General features: G+C 60.9%; 1 protein-coding gene and 1 long non-coding RNA gene across 3 annotated transcripts; one reads left to right on the top strand and one right to left on the bottom strand.

Annotated features, from left to right (window-relative positions):
* Positions 1 to 1404: 1404 nt before the first annotated feature.
* LOC123777824 (uncharacterized) lies at positions 1405 to 10497 on the bottom strand. The gene is made up of 3 exons (XR_006775735.2): positions 10396 to 10497; positions 8693 to 8791; positions 1405 to 8577 (listed from the first exon to the last, which is right to left on the bottom strand). It is a non-coding gene; the product is annotated as an uncharacterized LOC123777824 (long non-coding RNA).
* On the top strand, positions 9780 to 24030 carry FGFRL1 (fibroblast growth factor receptor like 1). 2 transcript variants are annotated; one of them, XM_045774751.2, is made up of 7 exons: positions 9780 to 9817; positions 10402 to 10496; positions 20335 to 20607; positions 21700 to 21780; positions 21874 to 22158; positions 22231 to 22584; positions 22723 to 24030. In XM_045774751.2, exons 2-7 carry the CDS (start codon positions 10418 to 10420, stop codon positions 23163 to 23165), a joined length of 1515 nt encoding a protein of 504 aa, XP_045630707.1. In that variant the 5' UTR covers positions 9780 to 9817; positions 10402 to 10417; the 3' UTR covers positions 23166 to 24030. The 2 variants fall into 2 exon arrangements, with proteins under 2 accessions (XP_045630707.1, XP_087720506.1); XM_087864380.1 differs by lacking the exons at positions 9780 to 9817; positions 10402 to 10496 and adding an exon at positions 18951 to 19298.
* The last annotated feature ends 2534 nt before the right edge of the window (positions 24031 to 26564 follow it).

Genomic DNA, 26564 nt, shown 5'->3' with positions numbered 1-26564 from the left:
TTGGCAGAGGAGAGGAGCTGCCTGTAGGGTGCTCCAAGTGGCCCCTCCCTGCCCAGGGGAGTAGGGCTGCAGACACCCCTAATTAGCAGCAGGAGGTGGCCAAAGCCCCATTGTCTGCCCTCCACACCTGCTAGAACCCGTCCTCCTGGGGCCCTGGGCCAGCTTGTAGAATGGCCACCCCTCCAGGTGAGGTCAGGTGTAGCAGACGCCCTGTGGGGGGGGGGCTGTGAATGCCAGCACCATCCCCAGGTCCGGCCCCCCCCCCACTGCCTTTGGGGAGAGCTACAGAGAAACCTGACAGGGAACCCCCAGGGCCGATGACAGTGCTGAGCCGGGCTTCTCCATCAGGTAGGCTCGTCCACCCATCAGCCCTGGTCAGGATGGCTCACCGGGGCAGGGATCCCCTCAGGGATTCAGGGGGGCACATATGCAGGGGCCTGAGGCTCAATCTCAGAGTGCTGGTCAGCCCCAGGAGTTCTCGCCCCACCCTGTGAGAGCCGGCCATGAAGCAGGACACCGGGTGAGCTCCTGTGGGGACAGCCGACCCTAGGAACGGGTCAGGGCTCAGAGAAACGGGCTGCTCTCCTGAGCTCACCTCTCAGGGGGTGCACATGGGGCTGCCCACCCTACAGTGTCTATGGCTGCGAGGCACAGGTAGCACCCAAGTGTCCCTCAAAGAGAAAGGAGTAAGTGGGTCCAGGCCCCTCCAAACTGTGGTTCAGAGCAGATCCAGGAACGGGGCCCGCCCTGTGCTCTGTAAGGGAAAGCTCCGGTGAGGGTCTAAGCTGAACTAATAGGTCACAGGAGGGAAGGTGACACCAGAAATGTGGTTTGTGCATGAAAAAATCAAAACCGGGGCGCCTGGGTGGCACAGGGGCGCCTGGGTGGCACAGCGGTTAATCATCTGCCTTCGGCTCAGGGCGTGATCCCGGCGTTACGGGATCGAGTCCCACATCAGGCTCTTCCGCTATGAGCCTGCTTCTTCCTCTCCAACTCCCCCTGCTTGTGTTCCCTCTCTCGCTGGCTGTCTCTCTCTGTCGAATAAATAAATAAAAAGTCTTTAAAAAAAAAAAAAAGAAAGAAAAAATCAAAACCGATTTACATCCCCGGCTCAGGTGTTCACGCACTCAGCCGGCGAGCGCTGATGGAGGGTCTGTGTGCTGGGGCACCTGTCGCCTCAGCAGCCCCCCGAACCCTCCACGAAGGCCCCTCCTCTGTCTTTCTAGCCCCTCAACCTGGTTTGTCTTTTAAAAAAATAGTACTTTATTGAGTGCGATAACCTGCACGATTTAAAGCGTACAATTTGACGAGTTTGGACACGTGTACGTCCGTGAGCGCCATCTAGCTAGTGCACATCGGTGAGCCCCAAAGTCGCCCCGGCTCCCCTGCTCTGGACCCCGCCCCGCCCCAGGCAGCCGCAGACGGGCCTTCCGTCACCACAGCTCCCCGGGCTTTTCTAGAACGTCAGGCAGACGCCATCGCACGGCGCGCACTCTCTCCTTTCCGTGTTTCTTTGGCTTAGCGTAACTATTTTGAGATTTGCCCGTGTTGCTGCGAGAGTGTTTTCTGCTAACCTGTTGTATGCGTGTGAGTCAGTCGGGTGGCCCGCTCGCTTGTCAGACATTTGGGCAGTGTCCAGTTTGGGGCTATTTCAAGTAAAGCTGCCGTGAACATTCGAGCACAAGTATCTGTGTGGACACGTGCCTTCTTTTCTGTTGGGTGAATACCTAGGCGTGGAACGACCAGATCACGGGACGACACTTGATGTGTGAGGAAACGTGCCCCACTGTTTTCCAGGACAGTTGCCCCCACGGCACTGTTGGCTGTGCGCGCTCCCGTGACCGGCTTCTCCCCACGGATCTTGCATCCCGTTGAGCTCGCTAAAGGGGGTTGGTTCTAGCGGCTTTGTTTGGGTAGGTTACATCGATTTTTTACATAGATGACCATGTCATTTGCAAATCAAGACCATTTCACTTATTTCTTCCCAATTTGTACTGGTTTGAACCTGCAGTATGATGTTGAGTAGCAGTGAAAAGAGCAAACCCAACACCTGGTTCTGATTTTAGCAGAAGCTTTAACATTGGTCTTTAACCATTAAGTATGATGTCACCCATAACATTTCGTCCGGTTGGAGAAGACTTTTCTATGCCCAGTTCGCTGAGAGTTTTTAAAAATCAGGAATGGGTGTTGGGTTCTGTCCAGTGCTTTTTCTGCCTCTGTTGAGATAATCTTCCTGATTTTCCTTTCTGTTAATATGGTAAGTTACAGGGGCACCTGGCTGGCTCCATCGGTTAAGCATCCGACCCTCAGTTTCAGCTCAGGTTGTGATCTTGGGTTGTGAGATTGAGCCCCGCATCAGGCTCTGTGCTTAGGATTTTCCCTCTCTCCTTTGCCCCTCTCCCCAAATAAATAAATAAAATCTTAAAAAATACATGGCAAGTTACATGAATTAATTTTCAAATGTTAAACCAACTTTGCATCCCTGAGATAAACCCCAGTTGATCATGATGTATTTTATATTGTTTTTATCTTGTTGATAATGTTACTGGCTTCATGGAATGAGTTGAGATGCATTCCCTTCTCTTCCCTTTTCTGGTAGTATTTGTAGAGAATGGGTTATATCTCCTTCCTGAATGTTTTTTAGTCATCTCTACACCCAGTGTGGGGCTCGAACTCACCACCCTGAGACTGAGTCGCACGTCCCACTGACCGAGCCGGCCAGGTGCCCCCTCGCTAAATGTTTTGTAGAATTTCTCAGGAAAGTCCTCTGGGCATGATGTTCTCTTTGTGGGAGGGTTTTTAACGAAAAGTTCACACCATTTAATAGGTATATTCAGGCTCTCTCTCTCTTCCAGAGTGAGCTCTGGCAGTTTGTAATTTCCAGTGAATTTGTCCATTTCATCTAATGTGTCAGATCTGTTGTCATAAAGTTATTCACAACATTTCCTATTATTGTATAATGGGTGCAGAATTTGTACTGGTGTGACCTCACTCCTTCCATTCATCAATAGTGTGTCTTCCCTCTTTGATTCCAGCTGTTTCTTAAAGAAACAGCTTTTGGGTCATTATTTTTCTCCGTTTTCTATTTCATTGATTTTTAATTATTATTTCTTTTTATCATTTCTCTTTTTCTGTCTGCTTTGGGATTCATCTCTTCTCATATTTTCTAGTTTCTTTAGGTGGAAGCTAAGGTCATTGGTTTGAGACATGTCTTTTCTTAAATAGGTGTTTAGTGCTACAAGTTTCTCTAAGACCTGCTTTAACCGCATTCCAAATAAAGGTTTTTATTTTATTTTTTTACACGTTGTCTTTTCATTTCCATTTAGTTCAAAATAATTTTTAATTTTCTTTTTGTTTTTTTCTTCAATATATGGAAAATTAAGAAGTGGATTATTTGGTTTGCAAATATTTGATAATTTTCCAGATAGCCTTCTGTTAGCAATCTCTAATATAATTGTACTGTGGTCAGAGAACATTCTTTTGATGACTTGAATTATTTTGCATATGTTGAGACTTGGGTCCAGAAGATGAAAGACTCTTCTATAAATATCAATTAGGCCAAGTTAGTTGGCAGTCCTCTATGTCCCTAATTATTTTCTGCCCACTTGTTGAAGCTAATATTGGGAGAAGAGCATGGAACTCCACATGTAATTGTGGATATGCCATTTCCCCCAGTTTTTGACTTTCATTATCTGTCATTAGGTTCCCGCACATTTAGAGTTACGTCCTTTATCAGTTTGCTTTTATGACATTACCCTGTTTAGCCCTGGTGATATTCTCACTGTGAAACTGACTTCGTCTGATACCAGGATAGCCGCTCGAGCTTTCTTTTCATGAGTGTCAGCGTGGGAATCCTTTCCCAGCCTTTTACGTTCACCTATGTGTGTCTCTGTGTGAAGTGTGTTTATGTAGGTAACATAGAGTTGAATCTTGCTATTTTGCCCAATCTGGCAACCTTTGCCATTGATTGATTGACTGATTTTTAAAAATTTATTCATTTGAGAGAAAGAGAGAGAGCAGGAGCAGGGGCTGGAAGAGGGAGAAGCAGACGTCCCACTGAGCCGGGAACCTGATGTGGGACTTGATCCCAGGACCCTGAGATCATGACCTGAGCTGAAGGCAGACGCTTCACAGACGGGGCCACCCAGGTGCCTTGACAACCTCTGCCTTTTAATTGGGGTATTTAGACTGTTTACATTTAGTGTGATTATTGATGTGGTTGGGCTTACTCTACCATCATGCTATTTATCTTTTATTTACCTTGTCTGCTATTTCCTCTCTTTTTCTGCCTTCTTTCCTTTTTAAAAAAATTATTCCACCTGTCTCCTTTGTTGCTTTATTAGGTGTAATGCTTTCTTAGGCTATTGTAATGATTACTTTGGGGTTTATACTGCATGTTTTTAACTTGGCAAGTGATATGATACCATCTCTATGTAGTAAGAGAGCCCTACAACACTGTATTTTCACTTTCCCCTCCCAGCTTTTGGGCTCTTGTGGTCATATATCTTACTTTTTCATATGATATGAGCCCCACAATACACTGTTGTTATTTTTTGTTTCAAATAGCTGATTGTCAGGGCTCCTGGTTGGCTCAGTTGGTAGAGCATGTGGCTCTTATTCTCAGGGTTGTGAGTTCAAGCCCCACACCAGGTGTGGACTCTAAAAATAATTTATAAAAAATAAATGGCTGATTGTCTTTTAAAGAGATTAAAATAATAAGAAAAACATCTCTTATTGTTACTCATGCAGCTACTGTCTCTGGTGCTCTTTATCCTCCTCCTCCCCCTCTTCTCCTCCTCCTCCTTCTTCTTAGTGTGTGTCCGTGTCTTCAGGTTTCTATCTGGTGCCCAGAGGATGTCCTTTAACTTTTCTTGTAGTATAGATTTGCTCATGATTAATTCTTCCAGCTCCTTATGTCTGAAAAAGTCCTAATTTCATCTTTGTTTCCAAAAGATATTTTTACTGATGAAGAATGCAGGTTGGCAGGGTTTCTTTTATCAGTATTGTAAAGAGATTGCTCCACTGTCTTGCCTGCATTGTTTTCATCCAACAGGACATCAACAGAACACCCTTTTCCTTGCTCCCGTATACAAAAATTTTCCCCTGGATACTTTTTTTTTTTTTAAGAGTTATGTATTTGAGAGAGAGAGAGAGAGAGAGTGAGCATAGGGCGAGGGGCAGAGGGAGAGGGAGAGAAAATCCCAAGCAGACTCCCCACTGAGCACAGAGCCCGACAGGGGGCTCGATCCCACAACTCTGAGATCAGAGATCATGACCCAAGCTGAAACCAAGAGTTGGACACTTAACCAGCTGAGCCATCCAGACGCCCCATCCCCTGGATACTTTTAAGCTATTCTCTTTACGGCTGTTTCCCAGCATTTTGAGAGTGACATACATGCTTTAACGTAGTCTTCTTCATGCCTCTTGTTCTTAAGTTTTGCTGAGCTTTTGGGGAGTGGGAGTTTATGTTTTTCATTACATTTGAAAAAATTCTGGCCATTTTCTTAAGATACTTCTTCTTTCTCACCTCCACTTCCTGTCCTCCGAGGACTCCAACTCCACCTGTAGTTCACCATGTGGAGTTGCCCAATGGCTCACTGACACTGTTCACTTTCCTTTTCAGTCCTTTTTGTCTCTGTGTTTCATCTGGATAGTCTTTATTGCTATGACTTCGAGTCCACAATGTTTTCTTGTGCAATATTCTATCAATCCCATTGAATGTATTCTCTATCTCAGATGTTTTAATTTTCATTTCTAGAAGTTCCATCTGAGGCTTTAAAAAATCTTCCATGTCTCTACTTAACGTATTCAGTCTTTCCTCTAGCACCGCGAACATCTGCAGTATAGTCACAGTACGTGTGCCTACTAAGTCTCACCTTTGTCACATCTGAGTTAATTTTGATTGATTTTTCCCTCTCATTATGGGTTATAATTTCTCACCTCTTTTCATCCCTAATGATTTTTGGTTTTATGTCCAACATTGTATATGCTACCTTTGGTGCTGGATAGCTTTGTATTTCTGTAGATATCCTTGTGTTTCTTTCTGGGATGTAGTTAAGTTACTTGGAACTTGTGTGATCCTTTTGGGTCTTGTTTTTAAGCTTTGTTGGGCAGGACCAGAACTATATGTAGCCTAGGGTTGATTTTTCCTTGCTACTGAGGCAAAACTTTTCTTTCTACTCCAGGTGATGCCCCTTAAATTAGGAGGTTCTCAACCCTGGCTGTGAGATTCTGGCACTATTCCCACCCTCTGTGGGCTCGCATCCTTCTGGGTGGCTCTTCCCCTCAGCTAGGTGTAGCAGTCTGCAGTCAGCTGAAACTTCTGCAGATCCCTGGGGTCCCTCTCTGTATAGCTATTTCCTCTCCAGGATTCTGCCCTGTGAACTCTGCCTACCTTGCCCTCCTAGGACTCCCCGCTCTATCCCCTCAACTGAGGGAGACCTCTGGGCTCTGCCTGGATCCCCACTGCCTCACCGACCCTGGAAACTCTCTCCAGGCAGGGAGCAGGGATGGTCGTAGTCTCCCTCATTTGTTTCCCAGCTCTCAAGGATCGCTGTCCTTTGCTGTGTAATGTTCTGTGTTTGGGGTGTTGTTTTTCACATATATTTATCTCTGCCTCCCCCCCCCCCTGCCGCCCCCTGTTTCAGGCGAGAGCATGTGGATCTGGTCCCTGTTACTTCATCTGGAGCAGAAGTAGAAGCCTGTACATCCACTCCTTTCAATTCCCTGCCAAGCACTTTCCACCATCTGATGCATTTCTCAGTCATTACACCTGCTACTAAGACGCCATCTTTTAGTAGGGATGCGGGCCTTGTCCGCCTGGCAAAACCCCACATCTCCAGCCCCTCTGACAGAAGCTGGCACAGGGCCAGGGAGCAGCCTGTCATGGTTGGATGATAATATGAAGAGCAGCATACTTTGGGGGGCTCACCTGTGCCAGGCAGGTGGGAGACAGAAACTCTCGCAATCTCCATGAGAATTCTGTGGGTCAGGTTGTGGGTGTGGGGCTGAGACAGAGAGGTTAGCCCCTTGTGCCAGGTCTCAGTGTTAAAGGGGCAGAGTTTGAACCGGGTTGGCATTTCAGGTCAGTTGTCATGAAGGGGCAGTGGAAGCTTGCCAGTGGGAGGGCTTCCTGGAGAAAGTGGCCTGGGCTGGGCATTCAAGCAAGCTTGGCTTCCGCCTGGGGAGCCCCAAAAGGTGGGCCTGGGGGCTGGGAAGTGGCGAGGCCTGGGAGGGGAGCTGGGTGCCCTTTGGGGGGGCCACCTCCTTAGGTGCCTCTGCCAGGGGGCAGGGTGTCAGAACAGGGCAGGGGGCTGGCAGCGCTGGACACCCCAGAGCAGCTCTCTGGGACCCTACCCAGTACCCAGTGGGTGGGCCATGCCCCTGCCCCCCCACCCCCGCCTGGGGCCTGCTCATGGGCCCATGACCCCTCCCCACTACCCACCTTACCCCCACACTGCACTGGATTGCCTCGCATTCGGCTCACTTCCTTGTTTCTGACTTCCCCCCGCTGCAGAGCCACCTCTTCACACACCTGCCTTTGGCAGCCAACACACCTGTTGCAAGTTTTCACGCTCCAGTTGTGTCTCCCCACAAACCTGTTCCTGAAGTCCAGGGCAGCCTTCAAGCAAGCCGAGACCCCCTCCACCCACCTGCCCATTTTGTCCCAGAGCACCTCTCTGTGACCCTCAGTGCCAGCCCCCCACCCCCCTTCTCAGGTGGGCCCTAAACCAGCTCTAATTGCTTCCTCCCCATCTGCAGGGCCTGAATCAAGTGCAGGAGGGCTACTCAGGTCTGCCCTTTGGGCCCTCACTCAGGGTGCAGACACACAAGGTTGGGCTGGGCTCACCTCTACCCATTCATGGGGTGCCTGCACTGGGCTGGAGACAGGATTTGGGACCCTGCCTTCTCACTTGCTTGGGAAGGGTGGGCAGTCTGGACCTTGATAGGCCCCAAACCCTGACTGTTGGCACTCCCTCACCTAGCTCTCCTCTGCCTTGGGAATGTTGGTCTGCATAGGCCTCTGCAGTTTCAGTCTTCCCAGGAAGGCTTCCTGGAAGAGGGGACTCCTAAGCGGAGAGAAACTGTTTCAGTCAGGGTTCCTGATGGCACAGTATGGATAAGGTCCAGAGGGGATTGAGAGGCTCCTGCATGGGGTGTGGGGGGTTATTTGACCAGAGTTTGTGGGGGGAGGGGATGTGGTTAGGACCCAGGTATTCAGGGCCTCAACGGTCTCAGGGTTTGTGCTGGAGACACTAGGGAGCCACAGCAGGATCATGGTTGTGTTTTAAATGATGATTGTTCCTTCCGGGGAAGTGACAGTGGAGGGGAAGCCTTCAGATCAGAGAGGATGGGGAGGAGGCCCTGGGGGTGCAGATGGGGGAGGAGGGGCAGCAGAGTGTGCAGGTGCTGAGACCTCAGGGGCAGCTGGGACAGTGCAGGAGAGCTGGACGCCAAAGCACTGGCTCCAGTCCTGGACTTGCTGACTGCAGACTGGGAAATCTTGGGTGAATTACCTGCCTTCCCTGTGCCTCTGTTCCTTCATCTGCATCCGGTGACAGCAAGGCACCTGCCTGCCTGGGAGGATTAAAGAAGGCACTATGTGTGTTGGTCTCTACTACTATTGTTCATGTCCTTGGGTTACCATCACAGTGACAGGCCTGAAGCCCCCAGGTGGGTGGTGGAAACGTACCTGCCTTCGGTCAAGGGTGCCTGGTGAGCCGGGAGCTGGGGGGTGCAGAACCTCTGTGCTCCACTTCACCGGAGACCTGTTCCCCTCTCTCGGAGCCGCCTGGGACCAGAGCTGGGTATTAGATCTCTCCACGGCTCCCAGCGGCTCCCGAGGGACCTGGATCTCAAGGCCCAAAGACCGGGGCCATCCCGTCCCCCGTCCTGGGCAACCAGGAGGTGGCCTAGCTGTGGTCAGGGCTAGCCAGAGGTCGGGCGCCCGTGGGCTCGACCAGGGCCAGCTCTGCGGGTACCAGGAGTGCTCTGAGGTTAGGGCCTCTGACACAGGCACGGTGGGTGCAGGTATGGGGTGGGCGCCGCGGCACCTGGGGGCGCGCGGGACAGGGTGGGGAGCTGCGGGCCGGGGTGGGGGTGGGGGCCAGGGTGGCGGGGGGCCAGGCTGGGGTGGTGGAGACGAACGGGGCTGGGCGGGGGGGGGGGGGCGTGGTGTGGCGGGGGGGGGTGAGGGAGGGGCGATGGCGGGGAGGGGGTGGCTGGGCTGGGTGGGGCTGACTGGGGCCGGGGGCCGGGCCCGTCCGGGGGCGGGCGGAGGGCGGGGGCTGGGGGCGGGGCCGCGCCCCAGGGAGCCGCCCCGCCCGCAGGCCGCCCGCACCGCGAGGGTTAAGGCCCAGGGCCCGGCGGGCGGGGCGGGCGCGCGCGGATTGGGGGAAAGTTTGGGCGCGGGGCGGGCGCGGGGCGGGCGCGGGGCGAGCCGGGGCGAGCCGATTGGAGGGAAGTTGTGTCGGGGCGGGGCGCGCGGCGGGCTCGGCGCTCGCTCCGGGAGAGTTGACAAAGCCCCGCAGGGAAGGACGCCTCGCGGCGCGGCGCCCCGGGCCCCTCGCCCCGCCGCCCCGGGACCCCGGCCCCGGCCTCCAGCCCCTAGACTCGACCCCTCCGCCAGCGCTGCCTCCGGACCCCGGCCTCGGCGCCGGTTCTGGCCCGAGCCGCCCGCGCCCAGGTAGCGCCGCCCCGTCCCGAGGCCGGGCCCGGGGGCGCGGGGCGCCGGGGTGCGGCGCCCGGGGCGGCGATGACCACGCAGCGCGTCCCGCGGGCCCGGCCCTGAGCCCCGCTGCCTGCCTGCCCCGCCGAGGTGAGCCCCTCCGCGCGCCCGCGACCCCGGGGGACCGACTGGGAGGGCCGACTTGGGGAGGACCAGGGTCCGGGGTCCGGGATCTGGCCGGGGGGCTGGGAGGGTCCGGGTCGCGGATGGCCGGGTGCGAGGCCGCCGGGCACCGACACGCGCCGCCGCCGCCCCTGCCGGGCCAGTGGTCCTGTCCGTGCCCCGCCCCCGCCCCTGCACCCCACGTGGGCCCCCCCCCCCGCCCAAGCGCAAATTTGTCCGCTAATGGCGCAGGCGATTATCTGCGCGGCCGCCGGTGTTGTGTGTCCCGCGGGCAGGGCCCGAGTTACAAGCGCCAGGAATCCAGACGGTGTTTAGAGACGGGGGGCGGCGGGGGAGGCCGGTAATTAGTGTAAACCCTTTGTCTGCCTTTGATACCCACGGTGCTCCCCGCCGCCGCTTCCTCCGCCCGGAGCGCTGGCAGGGAGGGCGGGGCGGCCCGCACCCCGACCCCCGCAGCCCGGGACCGGGGTGCTGGCACGGCTCCCGGGCCCTAGGCTAGAGGGTGACCACCCCTACCCCGTACGCCAGTGACCGACCCTCAATACCTCCAGGTCCGGACAGGCCAAGATGACGCCCAGCCCCACGTTGTTGCTGCTGCTGCCGCCACTGCTGCTGGGGGCCCTCCCGCCGGCCGCCGCCGCCCGAGGTGAGTCCTGGCGCCCAGCCCGGCGCCCCGGCCTGCGCCAGCGCCGCCCCTTTCCCTCCCGGCCCTGAACCCTGCCACAGTGCCGGGCTGGCGCGCGTGCCTGCGCCCCGCCCCTACTGGCCCCGAGCTTGGCGGGTCTTCTCACCCGCTGGGCCCCCAGGCTCACCCCCAGGGCACACCCCCCTTTGCCCATGGGGTGCCCCAGCTCACCCATAGGGCATCCCTAGCTCACCATGCCCCTCCCCAGCTCATCTGTAGGGTCCCCCAGCTCACCCCCAGATCACCTCCAGCTCCCCCTTGGGACCCCATGCTCACTGAGAGGGCACACTTCACCCACAGGGCCCTTCTCACCCAAAGATCACCCTGTCTCACCTGTGGGGCCCCACACTTGGGGCAGAGTAGGCTCTGGCTCCAGTCCCCGCCAGGATCCTCGCACGTCCATATGTGGACCTGAAGTTGAGGGCAGCTGGTTACCCTGGCGATTTTTGTGGGGTAGGCTGTTTGGCACAGTGGACCCAATTAGGCCCCTGGGAACCTGCAGAGACCCCCATTGTGGCCAGGGTGGGGTTTGGGGACAGTGGGGACATTGTTAATGTCTGGGACTCATGACCCAGACCCGTGCCCTGAGCTTGCCTGTCCCTAGAAGACATAGCGTAGGGGCTGGGGGATTGAGTGTCCGGAACATGGAGTTGCTGCATGGCGTAGGGGGTGGGGGCTTGTCTCAAGGCAGATCCAGAAGACCACCTGCTTCGGGCTGCATACTGTCTGTCGGCGTGTGCCGTGCCAGGACTTAGACGCATGCCCGCACACCTGATGTCCAAGTTGGCAGGCCTGGGATGTCTCCTGAGGGACCCTTGCCCCGTACCCAACCCCAGCAAGGTACATCCTTGGCTGGCGGGTGATGGGAGCTACTGTTCACGGACTCCCGCCCGCCATATTCTGCACTGGCCTCTCCTCAGCTAGGCGGGCCCTTTACCCAGGCCAGCCCTTTGGGTGTGTTGACCACTCAGGATCGTCCCTGCCCTGTCCACCAGTCCTCTGAGGCTTCGTTCCCCTCCCCCCGCCACCCAGCGGGTACACCGAGCCCAACCCGGCCTTATATGGGCACGTTTGGGTGTTGGGTGGCAGGCGGCAGCCCAGGTGGGCCTAATGCCACGGTACCCCCCCCCCCCCCGCCTGCCCGGCTGGGGACTGGCCCAGTGGCTTAAGGGTGGGGGCTGCCCAGGCGTGGCTGGACCTGGCAGTGTCCTGGGCACGGCGGGCACTCAGGTCATACCCAGCAAGGCCCCCCTGGTGGCCGGCAGCCTGGATTCTGATTCCTCTTTTATCTGCTTGGACTCCCCTCATTCCCACACCTGCCTGTCCTCTGGCTACTCAGCCAGGGGGCTCTGGAGGCCGCTGTCCTGGCCTGGTCATCGGCCGGAGCTGGACGCAGAGTGGCGGATGGCGGTGATGGCAGCGGGGGGCAGGGCCTGCCTCTGTGCCAGGGGGCCCTGGAGGGGCCACACCCTGCTCTGTTCCCCTCAGCCTTGGCCTTGGGACCGCTCCTGGTCTCCAGCCCCGGCCCTTGTGCTGGCTGTGCACGGCCCTGGTGGCCGCAGGGCACTAAGAGCCGCTCTCCAAGGGGAAGATCCTGTGTGGCTTTGCAGGGTGGGGTGTTGGGGGCCCCTGTTCCTGAGCTGTGCCGGCTTCTCCTCCGGGCCTGGCCTTGAGGGGCACGGTCACGCTGGGCGCGTCCTACTTTGCGGGTGAGCAGACCGAGCGCGGACTGCCTTCAGGCAGGCAGCGCGGTGTGGAGGGAGCCAGGCTGTCTTCTGAAAGCCATCCTCCCCGTGCGTCACGCTTCCTGGAGTCAGCAGGTCTCTAGACTCAGATCATGTTTTTAAAGTTCCCCTTTCTGAAAGATTCACAATCATGGTGGGTTTGTCTTAAACAGCTTTCTCCCAATTTGAGGGAAGGTAGGATTTGGGTTTCTCACAGTGGGAACTTGAGAGGTTCCGAATGACATGCCCTTCCCGAAAGCTTTAGGAGAACTCGTGGAAGGGTTGTCCTGTTTGAATTTTTCCAAGGAGGATGGAGTGGACAGGTCTCTGGGCAGCCAGCCCTCGAGGTCACCTCCCTGTCCTCTGGACCCTGCTGGTGTGCCCTGGGAGGGCCGGGCGCGGACCTCTGGGGCTGGGTGCTGGCTGCGGGGTGCCCCACTCCACGGGGATGGTGCCCTTTTGCCGTTCAGGCTGTGTTGGGAAGGGTCGCCTGTGTGTGTGATTCAGCGGGAGGGCATGCGGCCATCAGGAGAGCGGTCGTGGTGTGCGTGTGCGCTGGCTGACCTTGGCCTCTGGCCAGGCCGCAGGGGGCCTTCTCCCCCACCCCTCCAGGCAGCGGCTGGCCAACGTGCAGCCCCAGCTGAGGTGGGTGTGCGGGAGCTGGGCCCAGGCGCTGTGAGGTGGGGATGCAGGCCAGCCGCCCCATTTATGTCTCGGGCCCCACTCCTGGAAGAGAAAATAAATCACTGTCCCCTCTGGGGGGAGGAGGGAGCCACGAACAAAGTCGCCTTTGGCTGGGCCTGGAAACTCCTACCGCAGGCTCCTTCTTCATTGTGCGGGAATCAATGGGCCTTCAACCCCCGCCCAGTGCCATGGGGAAATGTTGGTTTTTCCCAGCAGTGGCCTCAGCCTCCGGTTTGGGGTTCAGGCACAGCTGACAGGGCTGGCGGATGCAGGGAGTGGTCCTGCAGGCCTGGAGCCTTTGCTGCTGGCCGCTTCCCTGCTGGTGGCTGGCCTTCCCTGCCTTCCCGGTGACCGCAGCCCTGGCATGTCCAGGTAACAGCCTCCGTGGGCAGGGTCAGCAGGAGGGGAGGGTGTGCACAGGCCACTGTCCCCAGACCCCACAGATGCCCCACCCCATGCTGCCACCCTACTCTGCCTAGTGGTGGTCACTGGGTGATCCTGGTCAAGCCGCTTGGGTGTCCAGTATGGCTACTCTTGGGGCCCAAGGAGAGCAGGGGCCACTGTCCTGGGCTAGTTCGGGCTGGAGCTGCAGCCAGGTGGTCCACGGTCAGGGAAAGCTAGAGGGAGGTCAGGTGGGGGCATGGGGAGAGGCATAGGCAGCATAGCCTGGAAGGAGATGTGGGTACTGGTCAGGTGAGGAGAGGAAAGTCCCCCAGGTGGGGGAATAATATGGGCAGAGGTGGGCAGGTTGCCTTGACTAGGGTGTACCCCTTGAGGCCACAGGTGCCTTGGTGTAGCTGGATTGGGGGCCATGAGTAGGGATAGGCCAGGACTGGGCTGAGAGTCTGGTTTGCTAGGGGTACAGGGAAGAGGGGCTGGGGGCCTCGTGGGGGCTGGCTTCCTGCCCCCAGTGAGTGGCTGGGGGCAAGGCCTAGAGGCTGGTGGGCCTGGGGGGGAGGCTGTATGCACCCTTTGTCCCACATGGACCAGCCCTCTTGGGGAGAACCAGCCTAGGGCAGGGGCTTCCAGGACTGTCCCTGAAAGACACTGTCCCTGGAGACAGTGTGGCAGGGAGGGTGCTCCAGCCTCAGGCCTCCTGACACCCAGGGCTTCCCTTCTTGGCAGGAAACAATGGCTTTCTTCCCCAGTTTGTTAGAGATTTACACAAGCCCTGCACTGTGAAGAAATACTGGGGCCTGGGGCAGCAGGCGGTGGGGAGTGAGCTGTGCCCAGCTCTGGCCTGGGACCCCACTGGGCTGCGATCCCCTCTGACTGCACAGTACTGAGCCCCAGGAGAGCCAGGGCCACAGGCCGGGGACTCGAGGGCTGCGCCCTGCACTCTGTAACGGCCTGCCCGTTCAGGCAGGGACTGCGGGCTTCCCTCTGAAGCCCAGCCGCGGGGGCCGTGTGTCCCGTGAGAGCTGGGTGGGCTACCCTGCAGCCTGCGGGGACCTCAGGGGGCCCAGCATGCCAAAGCCTCATGTCCTCGGGTCTGTCTACAAGAAGTGGGCTGTGGGCTGTTGGCCGTGGACACGTGGGGTGGGGGCCTGCCCGGGCTGCTGGGTGGGTTGGGCTGTCCAGCGCGAGCCTTCACAGTTAGGTCGAGCATTGGTGCCCAAATGCCACCCTCCGGCCCTCCCAGGGCTCCAGGCTCAGGAAACACCCACGGTGGGTGGGCCTTCCGGTGGTCTGGGCTCTTGTCATGTTACCCTGTCCTCTGGGTCCAGCATCAGCATGTGAGGGAGGCCCAGTGAACCAGGTTCTTCTTGGTTCCTTGGCTGGGGCTGGGGCTGGGCCCATCGGGGAGGTGGGGATGCTGGGTCAGTTCTAGGTGCGTGATGTTTTTGTGAGGTGGGGGATGGGGGCAGGTGCAGGCAGGGGTCAGCTTGGAGTCTGGCAGACGGACAAGCTCTGGACGCAGCCACAGGGTGTCCAGGTGAGCCCTCCGGCTGGTTCTGTCATCGTGGGTCTGGGTGTGGTCAGCTGTTGGCAGTCCCTGTGGGGACCCCCCAGAGCAGCAGCACATTGGGGGACACTCTGTGGCCCTCGTGTGTGTCTCGGGAATGGCAAAGAGAAGGAGCCCTGGTCAGGGCTCTGATGGAGGGCCACCTGGGGGCTTCCAGGGCAGGGGGCAGACCTCGTGGGCCCCACCCAGCCTGTCGCCTTACGTTGTGCTGCTCCCGGGCAGTGGGTCGGACTGGACACTCCAGCCAGCTTGCTTGCTCGGTGGGTCAGGCTGTCCCTTTGCTGCACCCAGAATGGCCTGGTTTCTGGGGCAACCACCTGCCCTTCGGGTCCTACCAGTTCCACCACAGATCCCGTGGGTCCGGCCCCCAGGGGCCGCCCTGGGCCTGCTGGTGACTAGGAGCCCGTGTGTGTGTGTGCACGTCTGTGTGCATCTGCCTGAGAGGCTCAGAGCCAGGGCAGAGGCTGACCCCCGCCTCTCATGGCCGCCCTGGGGTGGTCTTCATCTGTGCCCCCTCTTTTTGGCCTCCCTGCCCCCTTCAGCCCTCCTGGGGCCCATGGGATGGGAGGGGCCTCAGCTGAGGTTACAGTGCGACCTTGTTTTGCTAAAGCTTGGGAAACGGTGCTCTCGGCAGGTGGGGCAAGGGGGTCTCTGGTAGGGAGTCTGCCTCCCCTGTGAGGTTATGTCTCTATGCGTGCGTGTACCTGGGGGACTGTCTGTGGGTAGGGTGTGTGTCTGGGGGACAGTGTCTGGGGGACAGCGTCCGGGGACAGCCTGTGTGTCTGGGGACAGTGTCTGGGGGACAGTGTCTGGGGGACGGCCTGTGTGTCTGGGGGACAGTGTCCGGGGACGGCCTGTGTGTCTGGGGACAGTGTCCGGGGACAGCCTGTGTGTCTGGGGACAGTGTCCGGGGACAGTGTCTGGGGGACGGCCTGTGTGTCTGGGGGACAGTGTCCGGGGACGGCCTGTGTGGGGACAGTGTCCGGGGGACAGTGTCTGGGGGACGGCCTGTGTGTCTGGGGGGACAGCGTCCGGGGACAACCTGTGTGTCTGGGGACAGTGTCCGGGGGACAGTGTCTGGGGGACGGCCTGTGTGTCTGGGGGACAGTGTCTGGGGGGCGGCCTGTGTGTCTGGGGGACAGTGTCTGGGGGACAGCGTCCAGGGACAGCCTGTGTGTCTGGGGGACAGTGTCCGGGGGACGGCCTGTGTGTCTGGGGGACAGTGTCTGGGGGACAGCGTCCGGGGACAGCCTGTGTGTCTGGGGGACAGTGTCCGGGGGACAGCCTGTGTGTCTGGGGGACAGTGTCTGGGGAACAGTGTCTGGGGGATGGCCTGTGTGTCTGGGGGACAGTGTCCGGGGGACGGCCTGTGTGTCTGGGGGACAATGTCTGGGGACAGCGTCTGGGGGACAGCCTGTGTGTCTGGGGGACAGTGTCTGGGGACAGTGTCCGGGGGACAGCCTGTGTGTCTGGGGGACAGTGTCTGGGGGACAGTGTCTGGGGGACAGCCTGTGTGTCAGGGGACAGTGTCTGGGGGACAGTGTCTGGGGGACAGCCTGTGTGTCAGGGGACAGTGTCTGGGGGACAGTGTCTGGGGGACAGCCTTGTGTCAGGGGACAGTGTCTGGGGGACAGTGTCTGGGGGACAGCCTTGTGTCAGGGGACAGTGTCTGGGGACAGTGTCTGGGGGACAGTGTCTGGGGGACAGTGTCAGGGCGACAGCCTGTGTGTCAGGGGACAGTGTCTGGGAACCGTGTCTGGGGGACAGCCTGTGTGTCAGGGGGACAGTGTCTGGGGGACAGCCTGTGTGTCAGGGGGACAGTGTCTGGGGGACAGCCTGTGTGTCTGGGGGACAGTGTCAGGGGGACAGTGTGGGGGACAGCCTGTGTGTCAGGGGACAGTGTCTGGGGACAGTGTCTGGGGGACAGTGACTGGGGGGCAGCCTGTGTGTCAGGGGACAGTGTCTGGGGACAGTGTCAGGGGGACAGTGTCTGGGGGACAGCCTGTGTGTCAGGGGACAGTGTCTGGGAACCGTGTCTGGGGGACAGTGTCTGGGGGACAGTGTCTGGGGGACGGCCTGTGTGTCAGGGGGACAGTGTGTGGGGGACAGCCTGTGTGTCTGGGGGACAGTGTCTGTGGGATGGCCTGTGTTTCTGGGGGACAGTGTCTGGGGGACAGCCTGTGTGTCTGGGGGACAGTGTCTGTGGGACAGCCTGTGTGTCTGGGGGACAGTGTCTGGGGGACGGCCTGTGTGTCTGGAGGAGTGTCTGGGGGACCGTGTCTGGGAGACAGTGTCTGGGGGACAGTGTCTGGGGGACGGCCTGTGTGTCTGGGGGACAGTGTCTGGGGGACCGTGTCTGGGGGACAGTGTCAGGGGGACAGTGTCTGGGGGACGGCCTGTGTGTCTGGGGGACAGTGTCTGGGGGACAGTGTCAGGGGGACAGTGTCTGGGGGACGGCCTGTGTGTCTGGGGGACAGTGTCTGGGTACCGTGTCTGGCGGACCGTGTCTGGGAGATGGTGTGATGGGGTGTATGTGTGACACCTGAGTCTGGATGGTGGCTGGGAAGCCTGGCTGTGTAGGCTGGATATGTGGGGTCTTCCAGATTGCTGCCCCCTGACCCCTCCTGGCTCCCCCGTTCCTAGCCATGTTTTCACAGCAGGGAGGAGGGCAGGAAGGAGAGAGGGAGGAAAGGGGGTGTGGTGGTCCTCTCTCTGTGTACCACCTTGATGTTCAGCCCCCTTGAGGGGTGAGATCCAGCCCCAGCCTCTGTTTACCCCTGTGTCTGCCCCTTCCATGTGGCCATCCACACCCTGCCCATGCCCAAAACTGCCCAAGGCTGTGGCTTAGGGTGTGTGGAGGGTCAAGGGCTTCCTGGAGGAGGCGTTCGTGGGGAGGGTGCGGATGCTGGCTGAAGGACTCCAGAGGCCGCCCCCCCCGCCCCTCCAGCTGGCCATCCGCCTCAGCTCTTGCCTCAGTTTGCCTCTGGCTGGGTGGGTTGGACACCTGACCAGGTGGAACAATGGGGGCTCGTGTTTCCCAAGCTAAATATAGCACCGTGGCCGTCGTGCTGGCGGCCAAAATTCCCAGGAATCTGGGGGGGGCTCCCTCCCGTGCGCTTGCTGGGGTCTTTGCAGAGGCAGGGGGTGGAGGGCAGGGCAGGCCTGGCTGGGGGTCCAGCAGAGCCCAGGTGGGGGTGGGGCAGGCCTGGCCCGGGGGAGGGGAAGGGGGCTGTTTGCTTTAGGATAAGGCTGGCTCCGGCTGGGGCCTCTGGCTGCCGGCCTGCCTGTCCCCCTGTACTGTGTGCAGGCCGGCCCTCGGAGCCACACTTCCGGTCCGTCTGGCAGTCACTTGGCTCTGTCCTCCTCGCCTCTCCACAGTGACCAAGGGGGCCTGTGGCCTCTGAGGCCTGGGAGATGCCCGCCCCCCTGGAGGTGCCCCTCCTGCCCCTGCAAGCACTGTCTGATGGGTCCTCTCTCTGCCATTGACGCAGGCTTCTTCCAGGGTGGGGGACTGCTGGCCAGGATGGGGTTGGCAAAGCCCCGGGAGAGAGGGACACGGGCTAACCCCAATACTTGTCAGGCAGTTTTGTGGGTCTGTGTGTATATCCAGGTGTCAGCCTGGGAGGCACTGGGCAGGCTGGGGGGGTGCCCTTTTTGTCCTGCCATCTGGGGGAGGCCCCTTTGTATAGTGGAATTGCAGGCGGTGACAGGTGTTGGGCAGGGCCTGCCTGGAGTAAGGCTGGGACCCTGGGTGTGCTGGGGCCTCAGGAGACCCACTTGTCTGTGAGCCCTGCATCCCGTCCCACTGCGAGTTGGTGGGTGTCTGGGGGGCCTGTACACAATTGAGAAAGCAGGGAGAGGTAGATCTCAGCAGCCCCTTGGTGAGGAGGGGGCTGGCTGGGGGTGCAGGGATGGCCTAGGGCCCATGTTAGGAGCCCCATGGCAAGGGTGGGGGGACCCTAGCAGAGGCAGAATATGGGTGCAGAGAAGAAGCATTCCTTGGGGTGGGCTGGGTGGGGTGGGGTGGGAGGCAGGCGTGGGGGAGAGAGCGGGTGGGGGCTGGGTAGGGCCTTCCCCCACAACCTCTAGCTCCCTTTTTGCTTGTGGTCATAGAGGGAAGGGCCTGGTGTTTCTGTGTCCCCCATTTCCCTGTGCCCCCAGCAAAGCTGGGCCCTTCCTGCCTGGACCCTGGGCTGTCAGCTCTCTCCATCCAAATGGGGACCAGCCCCACCTCCCCTCAGCGCCTGCAGACCAGTGGTGAGGGGCTGTGCTCTGCAAGGGTCCCCTGGGGGTGGGAGGTGGCGAACAGGAAGCTGCCTCCCGAGCCTCTGAAGCAACCACGGAAGCACTCTGGGTCCTGGATGCGAAGGCCGGCCGCGTCGCCAGCTGGTAATTACGCGTCGAAGAAACACCAGCTGGCTATTGAGAACACATGCTGCCCTCGGGCCCCGTAGCCATAGCATCTCCAAGCAGCCGCCTCCTGGCACCTCTGAGAGTCCAGGATGCGGATGCTGGCCCTCCTGGCCCGCATGGCCGCAGGTGGGGCAAGTGCCCTGGCCAACAGCCGGAGGGCGGGGTCCTGGGAGCTGGGCCCAGCCACGCCCCTGGGAAGGGCAGCGGTCTGGGGTACAGTGGGTGGGGTGAGGGTAAGATCTCAGCGCCCCTTGTGGTCACCCCGCTGCAGGAGCTGCAGAGTTGGCTGGGAGGTGGCCCACCTCTCTCTACACCGGCAGGGTCCTTCCCAGCTGGCTGGTCATGCCCGCTGTCCCCGCACCACAGAGGCACTGAGGCTGGCTGTGGACGGGCAGGGCTGCGAGTGGGTTTCTTCCCTCTGGTGACTTGCGCTTCTCCCGTTGGGGGACGGTGGGCAGGGGCTGCCAGCCAGCCAGAAACCTTGCTGCTCGCCCTCTGACCCCAGGGCGTTGGGGTCATGCCGCCCCACCGCGCCACTCTGCCCGGCCCCCTGGGCGTGACTGGCATCAGGGAGGCCTCGGCCATGCAGACAGACCTGGCGGACATGGCCATGCACACGCAAACGGGCAGACATGGGCCACCAGACACGTCTGCTTGTGCTGCACGGACTCTTCCGTGCGCCTTGCCTGTGCGGACGCAGTGGGGGCCGTCCTGGCTCGCCTGTGGGTGGACGTCCAGCCCGGCTGTCCTCCGGCCCCTGTGGGATGGCACGTAGGGGGAGCTCAGTGGATGCGGGCCCGGCGGGCAGTGGGTTCAGGGTGAATGCTGACCACGGCAGGCTGGGAGCAGGGCCCTGTGCTTCAGACCCCGCTGCCTGGGGTGGGCAGGTACCTCTGCGTGGGGACCCGACAGGGGGAGCCCCCTTCCCCTGGCCTCCAGCACACGTGCCTGCCCGGACTCCTGACCACCTGCCGGTCCCCTCCTCCTGACTGAGCCCTCTGACCTGCCGCAGGCCCCCCGAGGATGGCGGACAAGGTGGTTCCAAGGCAGGTGGCCCGGCTGGGACGCACCGTGCGGCTGCAGTGCCCTGTGGAGGGGGACCCGCCACCACTGACCATGTGGACCAAGGATGGCCGCACAATCCATGGCGGCTGGAGCCGCTTCCGTGTGCTGCCCCAAGGCCTCAAGGTGAAGGAGGTGGAGCGGGAGGACGCCGGCGCCTACGTGTGCAAGGCCACCAACGGCTTTGGCAGCCTCAGCGTCAACTACACCCTCATCGTGATGGGTCAGTGATGGCCGCGCCGGAGCCCTGCCACGCGAGCCCTGAGTCCATGCAACCCTGGGGAGCAGACCTTCCCTGTGGCCCCCACCCGGTCCCGGCGCTGCCTGAGCTCGGCACACTGCTACCAGGAGGAGACCCGTCCTGCCGGCCTCCTCTGAGCCAGGCCAGGGGCCTGACCCCTGTGTCACCACCCCCAGCCCGGCCCCCCCCTCTCGGGCCTGTGCCTCGGGGTCCCCAGAGCCTCTGCTGTTGGGGAGACCAAGGCTGGCTAGGGGGCAGCAGGAGTGGGCACAGGGGAGCCCCCGGGTGGTGGTCCCACCAAAGGGCCGGCCGGGCAGGCTGGCGGCCTTGGCGTCGGCTCTAACTTTGAGGCTCAGGTTTCAGAGTTCAGAGGGGCCGCCAAGGGCCTTCTGTTCTCTTCTGCCTCTGGGGCCCAGGCTTGGGGACTGGCGGGGTCCCCAGCGACACACCCTCTGCTCACTGGTACCAGGCGCACGCCTGGCCCTCCCCCACGTGCTCCTGGGGTGGGTCCCTGGGGGTGGGGCTCCCTGGCAGCCATGGTGGCCCATCTCGCAAAGGGGGAGCATGACCCGTGCCACCCCCTCCCTGGGTCCCCGGCAGGGTGGAGGCGGCTGTCACAGGAGGGGCATTCCTTAGCTTGCCCCACCCCCACTGGGCCCCCTGCTCCGGATCGTGGAATGGGAACACTGCTGGTGTCCCCCCCACTGTCCTTTGAAAGGGGAGGATGACGAGGCGGTATGCGAGCCATGTCAGCTCACCAAGGCCTCGGCTCCTTGATGTGGGCTAGGGTTACTGCAGCTGCCAGGCGGGCCTGGCCCCCTCCTCCCACTGGCCCTGCAGACCCCCCGGAGCCGGGGGGGGCAGCTCTGTTGGGGTCACCTGCACCCAGGGGGTAGGCTGGGCAGGCAGCTCTTGCCCAGCTGTCTCTGGGATTCTGAGCTGTGGGTGTGCCCCCAGGGGCTCCCATTTGTTTCTAGAGCTTTCCCAGCTGGGCCCAAGGCTGGGGCCTGGGAACCAGCCTGGGGTCAGGGTGGGGACTGTTGGGGCCCCTCTCATGTGCCCTCCCCTCTGCAGATGACACTGGCCCAGGAAGGGAGCGTCTGGGGCACGATGGCTCCTCTGGGGGCCAGGAGGACGCAGCCAGCAAGCAGTGGGGTGAGATGGGGCAGACGTCACCCTCCTCCTTGGGTGCAGGTGGGGCCGGCCCTCCCGGGGCCTCGCTGACCTCTGTGCCGGCCCGTCCCGCAGCGCGGCCCCGCTTCACACAGCCCTCCAAGATGAGGCGCCGGGTGATCGCACGGCCCGTGGGCAGCTCCGTGCGGCTCAAGTGCGTGGCCAGTGGGCACCCGCGGCCCGACATCATGTGGATGAAGGATGACCAGGCCTTGACGGGCTTGGAGGCCGGGGAGCACGGGAAGAAGAAGTGGACGCTGAGTCTGAAGAACCTGCGTCCCGAGGACAGTGGCAAGTACACGTGTCGCGTGTCCAACCGCGCAGGGGCCATCAACGCGACGTACAAGGTGGACGTGATCCGTGAGTGCCAGGGCTGGGGGGCGGGGGGTGGCGGCGCCCGGCGGCGGCGCTGACGTCCGTGTCCCCGCGCAGAGCGGACGCGCTCCAAGCCCGTCCTCACGGGCACGCACCCCGTGAACACGACCGTGGACTTCGGGGGCACCACGTCCTTCCAGTGCAAAGTGCGCAGTGACGTGAAGCCGGTGATCCAGTGGCTGAAGCGTGTGGAGTACGGCGCCGAGGGCCGCTACAACTCCACCATTGACGTGGGCGGCCAGAAGTTTGTGGTGCTGCCCACGGGCGACGTGTGGTCGAGGCCCGACGGCTCCTACCTCAATAAGCTGCTCATCGCCCGCGCGCGCCAGGACGACGCGGGCATGTACATTTGCCTGGGCGCCAACACCATGGGCTACAGCTTCCGCAGCGCCTTCCTCACCGTGCTGCCAGGTGTGTGTGCCGCCCCCCGCCCCCCGCCCCGGCCGCACGACGCGGCGTGGCCCCTGCCCCGGCCGGGTCTCCCGCGGGCTCTCCGGGGACCTGTGGCGATGTTCGTCCCCCCACCCCCTCCCTTGGCCTCTCTTGCAGACCCCAAGCCACCAGGGCCACCCGTGGCCCCCTCGTCCTCGACCACTAGCTTGCCGTGGCCCGTGGTCATCGGCATCCCGGCCGGCGCCGTCTTCATCCTCGGCACCGTGCTCCTGTGGCTCTGCCAGGCCAAGAAGAAGCCGTGTGCGCCTGGGCCCGCCCCTCCTCTGCCTGCGCACCGCCCGCCCGTGGCTGCTCGCGACCGTGGTGGGGACAAGGACCTTCCCGTGCCAGCCGCCCTCGGTACCGCCCCCGGCATGGGGCTGTGTGAGGAGCTTGGGCCTCCCACGGCCCCCCAGCACTTGCTGGGCCCAGGCCAGTCTGCTGGCCCCAGACTTTACCCCAAACTCTACACAGACGTGCACACGCACACGCACACGCACTCACACACGCACGCTCACGTGGAGGGCAAGATCCACCAGCACATCCACTATCAGTGCTAGATGGTGCGGCCGCGGGGGCGTGCAGCCGCAGGGGGCGCCCGCCCGTTCACGCTCCAGCTGCGGGAGCAGGCGGGCTGGGGCAGAGGGCCGCGGAGAGAGGTGGGGCCGGGCAGGAGGCACAGTCAGCGCCCCGTACGCCCTGGATGGCGCACCTGCGTGTACGACATACCTCTGGACACACACACACACACACACACACACCCTCAGACTGAGACGCTCTGGGGAAGGTCTGTGTTTGCAGCTCTGCAGCGTGCGTGGAGCAGTGGGCTAGTTGATGAAGGAATCCCTTGGTTCCTGTGAGGGGGATCTCACAGGGCCACGGTCAGGCCTCCCCTCCCCGCGCCTGGCAGGCGATCTGAGGCACCCTGGCTTTGCAAACCAAACCCCCCCCCCGGCCCCTGCCCTGTGCCTGCCGCCTGCATCCCTGCCCAGGCCCCCACGGGCGGCTGGCTGTTTTTGCCCACCACCTGTCTGGGCGTCCAGGAGTCCCCCAGTACCCTGGGCCGGGAGGTCAGGCCGAGCAGTCCGGGCCCCTGTCCCGAGAGGCCGGAGCTGGCTGGGGGTGACCCTGCCCCATCCAGGCTCCCACTGCCAGAGAGAAGGGCCCTTGATATTTATATTTAAGAAATGAAGATAATAATATTAATAATGCTGGAAGGAAGGTGGCACCGCAGACCTGGCCTGTCTTTGGGCCTGGGATGCACCTGGCCTGATGGCCAACTGGATGGCCACCTTGGGGCCGGGCACCCACCCCCACTGCCTGCGGCAGCCGCAGACCTCTGTAATTTTATATAGAGTTTGAGCTGAAGCTTAGTATATTTAATTTATTTTGTTAAACAAGAAAATGTGCATCCTCTTCCACTAAGCTGGTGTTCCTGCCTTTGACTTCTGTGTGTGTGCACGTGTGTGGGCCTGCGTCTGTGTGTGCTTATGTCTGTGTACAGGTGTGTGGGTGTACATGCGTGTGTGCCTGTGTGCCAGGCTTGGGCTCCGTTGGCCTGAGGTTCTGGGGCTGACACCTTGGGGTCCGGGGGCCTCAGCTCCCCTGAACTGAACTCAGGCGGCCGTGTTGGGAGCACCAACGGACACACACCTGCAGGCATCCCCCTAGCTAGTGTACCTGGCCCAGTAGGTGTCCCCTCTCTACCAGGGTGGCCCTCAGTGCAGGGCCTGTGGTTTCCCTGGCCCGCACTCTGGGGGTTCAGCTGCTGGCTGTGGAGGGCTGGGGCCGCGTCACCCCTGTCCTGCTGCCTGCTGGAGGATGCAGTCCCGAATCTGCCAGCCACTACCGGGCTGTGAACAATGGTCTCTCTCCAGCGGGGACACTGAAGCTGGGACTTGCTGCCCCTTAAGAAGAGGCACTAAGATAATGTGATTTTAGCAAATCTTTGGGTCCCCAGAGCCTTGGAAGGTCTGGGCAAAGGGGCGGCCCTTGCTGGTGTCTGGGGCACTGTAGGGATTAAGAATAGGTTCTGCCCAGCCCTACAGGCCAGGACACCCACCATCCTACCTGGGTACCTCTATTTCCTGCAGCTGGAGCTCCCCAAGTTCAGGGCCAAGCCTCCCCCATCTCCCTTTTCCCCAGCTGAGGGCAAGTCTGGGGACTCTCGTCTGGTGTCCTGGGGCTAGGCCCCATCCTCTGGCCCTCTTCCACTGAGCTCCCTGGCCACCCCAGGATGGATCCCACTCTTTCTTCCCCCAGGAGGCAGGGGCCAGCCCTGAGGGAAGGCCCACTGTGGTGATGTTGATTCCACAGGCAGTGACAGAGCCCGGGCAGGGCTAGAGGCCTCTGGGTGATGGACGCCAGCTTCGGGGGCACCATGGGAAGCTAGCTGTGGGAGCTCTGCTGTAGCAGCCAGGGGGAGCTGGGGGGCTTCAGGCAACCGCAGCTGGTGACCCACAGATGTTCCCCAGACGGGACAGGCTGTGGGGGCCGGTGCCTGGATGCGTTTCGGTCTGAGGTGGGGGAGGGATGGAAAGAGTCAGCCTGTGTGGCGGGGAGAACTTGGGCTACAGGACCTCCATAGGCCATGGGGATGAGCAGCCCCCCGGCACCTGGGAGGGTACAGCCCCCCTGGACCTCCAAAGGTGCCTGTGCCCTTCCCAGCCGAGGTCCAGTGCGTCTGCCCGGGGCTCACGTGGGAACTGCCCTTGTCTTCTGTCTCCAAGGAGTTCTGGTGGTTCCTCTCTCGGGGGCAAGACCGGCTGGGCAGGGCCCTGGTCCCGGCTCTCGCTGAGACCAGCAACCCTGGGCTCCACGCCCCTGACGGCCCTTTCAGGGGTTCTGAGGGGAGGCAGGCACTGAGGGACCAGTAACTCTTTGAACACGTGGGGACCCTGCCCGGTCCCCCCGAAGCCCTGTGCCTTCGTGACCACACCCTGGGGCTCAGGGTCCTCAGCCGCAGCCTGACCCACAATGACCTCAGCTTCCTGCTCTAGAGGTGACCACGTGGCTCCAGACGCCCCCCAAGCCCTTCTCAGGGGCCACCTGCAGCCTCGGCCCTGCAGCTTCCAGACCCTCCTCCCTTGGCCTTGCCCTGTACCACTGCTCTCCTGGGGCTGTCTCCAGAGCTATGCTGCATGACCCCTGGGAGACACCCTTGACCCTGGTTCTTGTCCCCTCTGTCGCAGGGCCCCATTTTGAGGTCCCCCCCCATTGTAGAGGCCACTCTGTGCTCCACACTCCCAGGATAGAATCTCGTTTCCTGCACCTCACATGCGGGGGCAGCGGAGAGGACAGTAGTGCGGACAGGTGGCTGGGTCCAGGGCGTAGGGGAGGGGTGAGTCTGGGGAGCGTAGATGCCGGTCCGGATGCAAGGGCTGTGAAAGACAGGGTGCCCCACACCCCAGCCTCACAGGCCCAGGGGTCCCAGGCCTGAGCTTCATCAAACAGACGTTTGCCAACGGACCAGTGGGGCTTCTCTTGGACCCTGGCCATTCTGCCAACTCCCACCCTGCACCTGAACCCCCACCTTTGTGTCTATGGGTGCCCGGTCCCCCCTCGGGGACTCCCAGGTCTGATGCAGAGGGACAAGACTCAGCTGGTGTTGAGGGCAGGTTCCCCCACCCAGGATGGGGCCCTACAGAAAGAGAGGAGGGGTGCGTGGGGAGGTGGGCTTCCCCTGTCCCTCCATGGTCTCCCCCGCATGGGCAGGAAGGGCAGTGAGCAGCCCTCAAAGCTATGAGGACCAAGAAGAACACAAGACCCAGTATCCGCAGCTCTGTGGGGTGCTCTGTGGGGTGCTCTGTGGGGTGGAGCCTGAGCCCGGCCCTGGGAGCTCCCAGTTTGGAGGCAGAGGAGAGGGATCCAGCTGCGTCCTCAGAGTGACCCCAGGCCATGCCAGGCTGGACAGGGACTTCTGACAGGCCATTTCAGGAGGACGCTCCTGGCGTCCTTGG

The sequence above is a fragment of the Ursus americanus genome, chromosome 8 (assembly GCF_024610735.1).
Source record: "Ursus americanus isolate L20-20 chromosome 8, mUrsAme1.1.p, whole genome shotgun sequence".
NCBI lineage: Eukaryota > Metazoa > Chordata > Mammalia > Carnivora > Ursidae > Ursus > Ursus americanus.
This window is presented reverse-complemented; position numbering and strand designations above follow the sequence as displayed.